The 9229-nt window shown below is 39.9% G+C and overlaps 1 protein-coding gene and 1 long non-coding RNA gene across 2 annotated transcripts in view; one reads left to right on the top strand and one right to left on the bottom strand.

The window, feature by feature from the left end:
• The first annotated feature begins 2786 nt into the window (after positions 1-2786).
• The window catches only part of LOC126995193 (troponin C, isotype gamma), an 8206-nt gene continuing 1763 nt past the window's right edge, over positions 2787-9229 (top strand). The window contains exons 1-6 of the mRNA XM_050854493.1: positions 2787-2934; positions 4224-4251; positions 4627-4770; positions 7079-7198; positions 7779-7910; positions 8917-9229. The exon at positions 8917-9229 is cut by the window's right edge and continues 1763 nt beyond it. Of these exons, the coding sequence (XP_050710450.1) occupies positions 2932-2934; positions 4224-4251; positions 4627-4770; positions 7079-7198; positions 7779-7910; positions 8917-8942 (453 nt within the window). The 5' untranslated portion in view covers positions 2787-2931 and the 3' untranslated portion in view covers positions 8943-9229. The remainder of the gene's footprint in view (positions 2935-4223; positions 4252-4626; positions 4771-7078; positions 7199-7778; positions 7911-8916) is intronic.
• Positions 9142-9229, bottom strand: part of LOC126995195 (uncharacterized) — a 2623-nt gene continuing 2535 nt past the window's right edge. Inside the window, exon 2 of the long non-coding RNA XR_007750071.1 lies at positions 9142-9229. This exon is cut by the window's right edge and continues 425 nt beyond it. This is a non-coding gene — a long non-coding RNA (uncharacterized LOC126995195).

Below are 9229 nucleotides of genomic sequence, written 5' to 3'. Positions count from 1 at the left end.
CTCTCTCTCTCTCTCTCTCTCTCTCTCTCTCTCTCTCGTTTCCATATCTTTTCTTTTTCACATTTCAATTCTCACGCATTTTTATCTTCATCGCACTATAATCTCTCTCTCTCTCTCTCTCTCTCTCTCTCTCTCTCTCTCTCTCTCTCTCTCTCTCTCTCTCTCCTGGGTCACAGCTCGTTGGGGTTTTCTTTCTTTCTTTCTCTTGGTCTAGGCTACAAGAAATTCGATACTGGGAGCGTTTTCCTGTTCTTCCCGACGCAGTGCAGGTCGTCCCAATCTCTTAATATCTCCCTCTCGCCTCTTGGCATCGGAGAGAGGAGAAGAAAGTGGGTTCGAGGGCTGGGAAATGGCTGTGTTACGATATCTTCTGCGCTAGGCTATGTAGGTGGAGGAGGAGGAGGAGGAGGTACACGAAAACAAAGACGAAGGAGATATAAAAGAAGAAAAAAAAGGGAGGAGAAGGAGAAGAAGACGAAGACGATGAAGACGTAAAAGAACAAGAAAGTCAAGAAGAAGAACAAGAACAGGGAGGAAGAGAAGGAGAGGAGAAAAAAAAAAAAAAACGAAAAACAATCAAGAATGGGCTACATTTTTCACATTTCTTTACCCTGTAGTAACCTTCTATGTAGTTTCCATAAGAACAAGAAGAACAAGAACAAGAACAGGGAGGAAGAGAAGGAGAGGAGGAAAAAAAAAAAACGAAAAAAAATCAAGAATAGGCTACATTTTTCACATTTCTTTACCCTGTAGTAACCTATTTAGTTTCCATAAGAGATCCGATGTATTCCCTTCTTTCCCTTCAATAATATATAACGTTACCGAAGTCTTAACCCGTCTATACTTCCTTACTATCACTCTAAATCTATATCTCTGTTTAACCCGTTCAGTGGGCAACATTTGTTCAGTTCTCAGATTCATGATTAATTGCTCTTTCTTCAACTAGGGTTCAAATTCACTCACTTGTGTGGTGTACTATCATAGATTCATATATTTAATTTCCTTCCTTTTTATAATTTTTTCCTAATTACTTCATACTTTCCACACTCCTATGTTCCTTTCTTTATCCTTTTGTTACTAATCGCTTCATACTCATAACTTTCTTCTTTTTCTTTCAGTCGTTTTCATATCCTAATTATCCTCTAGTGTTTATTTAAGAAGGTAAGGAGTAATACAAACGCAAGAACCAAATATATCATCAATTTATTAATTTTTCGAAAGGCTATGAATGACAGGTGTGATATTAGCGAACTCGTGTCCTGTTTAAAGCAATATTCTAAGCCTTCTTTTATCTTCGCTTATAGTTGGCTAAATTTTCTTGTACTTTCTCCCAATAAGACGCTTTGCTAAACTGTATTCATCAATTTATCATCAATTTATTCATTTTTAGAAAGGCTATGAATGACAGGTGTGATATTATCGAACTCGTGTCCTGTTTAAAGCAATATTCTAAGCCTTCTTTTATCTTCGCTTATAGTAGGCTAAATTTTCTTGTACTTTCTCCCAATAAGACGCTTTGCTAAACTGTATTCATCAATTTATTCATTTTTAGAAAGGCTATGAATGACAGGTGTGATATTAGCGAACTCGTGTCCTGTTTAAAAGTAATATTCTTCTTTTATCTTCGCTTATAGTAGGCTAAATATTCTTGTACTTTCTCCCAATAAGACGCTTTGCTAAACTGTATTCTAGCTTGTATCCATCAATTAATTCATTTTTAGAAAGACTATGAATGACAACCTTGATATTAGCGAACTCGTGGCCCATTTAAAGTAATATTCTAAGCCTTCTTTTATCTTATAGTAGGCTAAATATTCTTGTACTCTCTCCCAATAAGACGCTTTGCCTAAACTGTATTCTAGCTTGCATCCTAAGACCGTCTTCAAATAAGTTTTTAAAAGAGCTGTGAATATAGATTTGGATATTAGCAAGGTCTGGTGTCTCCCCTCTACTACGGCTATATTTCCCATTATTGTCGGCACATAAGACGCGGGTTTAATAATGACACGATTGAGCCATAGAACGTTTGTTGTTATGGACGTTTTGAAGAAGCTGTGAAGGATAATAATGATTGTGTGTGTGTGTGTGTGTGTGTGTGTGTGTGTGTGTGTACGTCGCAACCCTCTGTACACCTGGGCTACTATGCAGTCTGTACGTTCATGCAAAACAAGAGGAAAGTTAAAAGAAAACGAAGGTAGGGTTGGGAGGTAGATTAGGAGGAGGAGGAGGAGGAAGAGGAGGGGGGGGAAGGGAAAGAGTAGGAATAAGAGGAAATACCGGGAGGGGGAAGGAGGGGGAGGAGGAGGAGGAGGCAAGTTGATGGAGGAGAAAGAAATGGTGATACATGAGAGGAAGATAAAGGAGGAGGAAGAGGAGGAGATAGAGGAGGAGGAGGAGGAAGGAGAGGAAGAAGGAAAGGGAGGAGGAAACAAAGACACTAGAAAAAAGATGAAGGCGATAATTAGGAGATACGAGACGAGGAAGAAGAAGAAGAAGAAGACGCACAAGACCACGAACACGAAGAAGAAGAAGAGGAGGAGGAGGAGGAGGAGGACAACAATGCAAGAAGGTATATGCTAGCCTAACCTAACCTAACCTAACCTAACCTCGGCGACTACAAACCAGGCCTCACCAACCCCTTACACACACTAGATAGCAAGAGAGAGAGAGAGAGAGGGAGGGAGGAAGACCCCGATGAAAATGACGACACGGAGACTGGAATTTCTATATAGCCAGTTAGGAGGAGGAGGAAGAGGAGGAGGAAGAGGAGGTTACATGGGAGAGTCTTATGTTGCGAGATCTTAGTTGTGTTATCTGGTTGACTCCTGAAACACCTCCTTCTCCTCCTCCTCCTCCTCCTTCGCCTCCTCGGGGGTTCATTCTTGGTATTTTCTCGACTTGGTTGGATTTTAGCCGCCCCCAACAGACAACATGGTGAGATATACTCGGTTTTTCTGTGTTTGTTTTTTTCCTTCATAATTCTGGTTGTTTTTAAGATTGTATTCGTGTTTGTTTTCCTGTTTTTTTCCTTCTTTAATCTTTCCGTTCATTTCTTTTTCCTTTTCTTCTTCTGTTATTTCCTTTCTTCTTCTGTCCTGGTTGTTTTTTAAGATTGTATTCGTGTTTTCCTGCGTTTTCCTTTTTTCACTTGACACTTTCCACACTAATTACGTTCCCTTCTTAATCTTCTGCTTCTAATCGCTTCATACTTATAACTTTTTTCTTTTACTTTCCAATCGTTTTCCTAATCAGTCCATACTTTTAACATGCTTCTGATTCTAACTTTTTACATGTTTTCTCTAATTACTTCTTAACTTAACCTACTTTTTGGGGGGTTCTAATCGATTCATAATTTCAACTTTCTTCTTCTTTTCCATTTCAATCGTTTTTCCTAATCACTCCATATTTTTAACATGATTCTGATTCTTACTTTTTGCATGTTTTCTCTAATTACTTCTTAACTTAACCTACTTTTTGGGGGGGTTCTAATCGATTCATAATTTCAACTTTCTTCTTTTCCATTTCAATCGTTTTCCTAATCACTCCACACTTTTAACATGATTCTGATTCTAACTTTTTATATGTTTTCTCTAATAATTACTTCTTAATTTAACCTACTTTTCTGGGGGGTTCTAATCGATTCATAATTTCAACTTTCTTCTTTTCCATTTCAATCGTTTTCCTAATCACTCCACACTTTTAAAATACTTCTGATTCTTACTTTTTAATATGTTTTCTCTAATAATTACTTCTTAACCTACTTATTTGGGGGGTTCTAATCGATTCATAATTTCAACTTTCTTCTTTTCCATTTCAATCGTTTTCCTAATCACTCCACACTTTTAAAATACTTCTGATTCTTACTTTTTAATATGTTTTCTCTAATAATTACTTCTTAACTAACCGCAGTGCTGTTCAATATTGGAAACGAAAATCAGTGAGAACTTCAAACACATCAAATCCTTTCAACTTCGCATCAGAGTGACAAAAGTGAAACGAAATTGAAACGTAAAGAAAATTAATAAGAAAAAACAAAACAAAACAGTGGACTTTGATTATATTGGAAGAACGTGATAGCAAGGAAACATTCATGGATTTTACCACCTTTGCTATTTACCAGTGTGTGTGTGTGTGTGTGTGTGTGTGTGTGTGTGTGTGTGTGTTAATTAGGTGAAGGTGTGCGCTGTTTCACCTGTCTCATCTGTGTGTTCTTCGCCTTTCAGGACAGCCTGGACGCAGAACAGATCAATGGTGGGTGATAAGTATTGACGGAATGGTGATTAGGTTACTACTACTACTACTACTACTACTACTACTACTACTATTACTACTACTACTACTACTACTTTACTACAACCACATTTACTACTACTTAGACTACTACTTATTTTTATCTATATTACTACTACTACTACTATTACTACTACTACTACTACTACTACTACTACGACTACTGATACTACTACTAATACAACAACAAAACTACACACAGTACCACTAACACCACCAGCACCACCAAAACCACAACCACCACCACCCTAACACCACACACCACCACCACCAATACCAACACTCTTGCATCCTATCACCACCACCAGCTACCAATCCTTCTTCCCCATCCCACAGGACTCAGGAAGGCCTTCGAGTCCTTCGACATGGACAACAAGGGCTACATCACCCCCGAGACCGTGGGCACCATCCTGCGCATGATGGGCGTCAAGATCTCCGAGAAGAACTTGCAGGAGGTCATCGCCGAGACTGACGAGGACGGTGAGGAAGCTTACGTTGGTGTTAATGATAATAAATAAAACATTGTGAAGCCTGAATCGACGAGAGAAGCGAAAGGAGGGAAGATGGAAGATAAGAAGAGGAGGAGTAGGAGGAAAAGGGGAGATAAGAGAAGAGAGATGAGAGAGGAGGAAAGGAGGGAAGGAGAAGGAGAGGGAGGAGAGAAATAAGAGTATACCTCCCTCTGATCCCTCCTAATCATCCTCTCCTCTCCTTCTCCTCCACTTACACTTGATAGGGACCGAAGTGCAGTGGTGAGAGGTGTGGTTTCGAAGGTGATTTTGGTGTTCAAGGAGAAAGACTGACGATAGAGTGAGGAAGCTTCTGTTGGCGTTGATACTCCTCTTGCACTATTAGGGACCGAAGTGCAGTGGTGATACATGTGATAATGAGTGATTGAGGTGTTTGAAGGAGATAATAGAGCTCCAGAGGTAGAGGGGTAGAATGGAGTAGACCAGTTGAAAGACCGAAGACGACCTATAAGTTGTTGGCATTATTAATTATTGCAGTAAAGGAATCATTTTGTGAGAAGGACTGCGTGGAGATGACTGTGAAGAGTTTATTTTCGTGTATATGTGATAGATGGATTTACAAAGATAGATAGATAGATATAAAGATATTGAGATAGATTGTAGGGAGGTGTTAAAGGAAGATGGGAAATTGTGTGAATGATGAGATTGTGAGTGATAGTGATTGTTAAGATTTTGTGAGTGGGTGAGGGACTGTGGGAGTGAGGATTGGTGACAGGGATTGTGTGGTGATTGTACTGTGATTGTGAGCTGTTAAAGGAAGATGGGAGATTGTGTTAATGATGAGATTGTGAGTGATAGTGATTGTTAAGATTGTGTGGGTGGGTAAGGGACTGTGGGAGTGAAGATTGATGATAGGGATTGTGTGGTGATTGTACTGTGATTGTGTGATTGTGGGGGGTGAATGTGTGATAGTGATTGTTAAGGAGATTGTATGAGTGGGTAAGGGACTGTGGGAGTGAGGATTGGTGACAGAGATTGTGTGGTGATTGTACTGTGATTGCGTGATTGTGGGGGTGACTACGTGAGAGTGTGAGCGAGTGTGGCTGTCTCGAAGAAGCCCACGAATTGAAAAGAGAAAATAATAAAATAAGATAAAAAAAAAGAACACGCTATATTCTGCACCAAATAATAATAATAATAATAATAATAATAATAATATATAATCATTAAGGTCACAAATTAAAAAGGAAAGGAGTTATAATATTTCCCGTTAAGATGAAAAAAAAAAGAAAAAAAAAGAAAAAGAAAAAGAAACCGCTATATTCTGCACAAAAAAAATAGTAATAAAAAAAATTAAATAAATACCAAGGTCACAAATTAAAAAGCTAAAAAAATGATCGATATAATATTTTCCATTCCCTTAATTAACCTCGAGAGTCACCGTCTAGTCTTTCAAAACCTCACACACACACACACACACACACACACACACACACACACACACACACGCAACGCAGTAAAAAAGCAGAGTATTATAGCGCATTCACCGTTCACCCTTATGCCAAAACTACGTCACCATGTTACGAGAGAGTGCCAAGTTGTTTCGTCTCGCCATTTCAACTTTCCATTTCGTTCGTCTCTCTCTCTCTCTCTCTCTCTCTCTCTCTCTCTCTCTCTGTTCATGTCTTTTCTCTAGTCATTTTCTCTTTATTTCTTGTTTTCCTCTCTTCTTCATTCGTCTGTTATCAAGTATCGTTTTATGTCCATGTATCTTCCTTTCTCTTCTTCTGTTCCTACTCCCCTTTCGTCTCTAACTTATTTTTCTTTCTTTTTCTTTTTCCATTTGTCTCTATTTTCTTTTCTCTCCTCATTTTCTCTCTATTTCTTGTCTTCTTCTCTTCTTCATTCGTGTGTTATGAAGTATCTTTTTATGTCCATCTATCTTCCTTTCTCTTCTTCTATTCCTTCTTCCCTTTTCGTCTCTAACTTCTTTTTCTTCCTTTCTTCTTTTCTCTCCTTATTTTCTCTTTGTTTCTTGTCTCCTTCTTTTCTATCTCTGTCTTCATTCATTCGTGTGTTATCAAGTATCGTTTTATGTCCACGTATCTTCCTTTCTCGCTTCCAATGGCTACTCTTTACTTTTTACTTTTGTGGGAGCGGCGAGTAAGTAGCGGGCTTTTTTTGTACTCTTTTTGTTGCCCTTGAGCCGTATCCCTTGCTGTAAACCCCCCCCATCAAACTATCTCCTTCACTCCCTCCGCCTCAATCATACTTCCTCTGTCTCTCTCTCTCCCTCACACTCTTCGTCACTCCCTCAGGCTCCGGAGAGTTGGAGTTCGAGGAGTTCTGTTCCCTGGCCGCTAAGTTCCTGATTGAAGAGGACGAGGAGGCCCTGAAGGCAGAGCTCCGAGAAGCCTTCCGTATCTACGACAAGGGAGGTGAGTGAAGGGCTGAAGGAAGGGGCTGATAGGAAGGGAAAGGAGGAGGTGTTGATGATCTCTATCCCTTCATCTCTCTCTTTTTCCTTCGCATTTCCTTCTTCATCGCCGCGTGATTAATTTCTCTGTCAATTATATCCCTTTATCTCTCTACCTCCATCTCAATCACCTCACCGCCACTTTCTCTCCCAGCTACATCCATCCCTGTACCTCTCTACCTCCATCTTCATTACCTCAATCTCACTTTCTCAACTTAACCCCTTCATCTCTTCATTTCCACCATCACCTGCACTCGCTCACCTGTCCCTCCCTCCCCCAGGTGACGGTTACATCCAACTAACTACATCCATCCCTGTACTTCTCTACCTCCATCTTAACCACCTCACTCTCACTTTCTCAACCCCTTCGTCCCTTCATTTTCCCCATCACCTGCACTCCCTCACCTGTCCCTCCCTCCCTGCCTATCTCTCTGTTTCTTGTTCTTATCCTGCTCGTCTCCTTTTCCCCTTTCAATCTGTTTCCTTCTTCCTAATGTATCCTCATGCCTCAAGTGACACTCCTATCATCTCTCCCTCTTAAGGTGACGGCTACATCACCACCGGAGTCTTGAAGGAGATTCTTCGCGAGCTGGACAACAGGCTGACGGAGGATGACTTGAACGGCATCATTGAAGAGGTGGACGAGGATGGCTCCGGCACCCTCGACTTTGATGGTGGGTGAAGAAGGGAGGAGGAGGAGGAGGAGAGTGAAGAAGGGAAGGATGGGGAGGGAGGGAGGGAGAAGAAGGAGAAGTGATTGAGAGTAGTTGGAGAGGAAAGAGAAAGAAGGGAAAGGGTTCAGATAGAGAGGAGTGGGATTAACATTGATAGGGATAGATAAGGAAGGACAGAGAGGGATGGGGGGTGACTGGAAGGGATGGAGTGGTGGGGAAAGGAATAGAAGGGACTTGAGAAGCATTGAGAAGTGAATGGGATGGAGAGGGAGTGAGTGGGAGATGATGGGAAAAAGAAGATAGGAAAAGAGAAAGAGACGAGGAGGAGGAAGATAAGGAAAGGAGAGAAAAAGAAAAAAAAAGGAAAGGAAGGGAAAGAGAAAAAAAATGAAAGGAAGGGAGAGAAAAAGAAAAAAAGGAAAGGAAGGAAGAGAAAAAGAAAATAAGGAAAGGAAGGGAGAAAAAGAAAAAAAATAGAGGGAAAGAAGACGAAGGTATAGGAAAAGAGAGAAAGAAAGGAAAGAGAAAGGAAGACGAGGGAATACAGGAGAGGAAAGGAAGGTACATGAAGAAGGAAGGAAGGAAGGAAGAAAAAAAGGTTAGATAAGTCATTGGACAGTAAGGTTAGGTGGGGAGTTGCCTTGCCCACTTACAAACTCCTATGTTCTTATGTTCTTATTCACTTAAACATCGATATATTTTAACTTCATCTCTTTCTTTTCCGTTCCAGAGTTCATGGATAGTGAGGTTAGCTGAGGTTAGGTGGGGTTAGGTTCACAGGAGCTGCCTTGGCCTCTTGCAAACTTCTATGTTCTTATTCACTTAAACATCGATATATTTTAACTTCATCTCTTTCTTTTCCGTTCCAGAGTTCATGGATAGTGAGGTTAGGTGAGGTTAGGTTCACAGGAGCTGCCTTGCCCACTTACAAACTCCTATGTTCTTATGTTCTTATTCACTTAAACATCGATATATTTTAACTTCATTTCTTTCTTTTCCGTTCCAGAGTTCATGGAGATGATGAGCGGTTAAGACCCAGACCCCAAAACACCGTCCAGGCCACTTACATATTACCAAGAAGTTATTATAATTACATCTATATAATCATTACGTTTATATATCCTCATTTATTTCTCTCGAGTCAATGTTGATTAGCTCTTTTTACACACATATATATAACTTTGATTACGTTGTTATTCCTTAATTATGTGTTTTGTTATATATATCAATGTTTTTTTTAAGAGTTAGTTAATATTTATTTGTTTATTTATATATATTTGAATTTATCTAGGCTCCATTATCTGTTTTCTGAGCTTTCT

This window comes from Eriocheir sinensis, chromosome 7 (assembly GCF_024679095.1).
Source record: "Eriocheir sinensis breed Jianghai 21 chromosome 7, ASM2467909v1, whole genome shotgun sequence".
Taxonomy (NCBI): Eukaryota; Metazoa; Arthropoda; class Malacostraca; order Decapoda; family Varunidae; genus Eriocheir; species Eriocheir sinensis.
The sequence above is the reverse complement of the archived record's forward strand: the minus strand, read 5'-3'. Positions and strand labels throughout refer to the sequence as shown.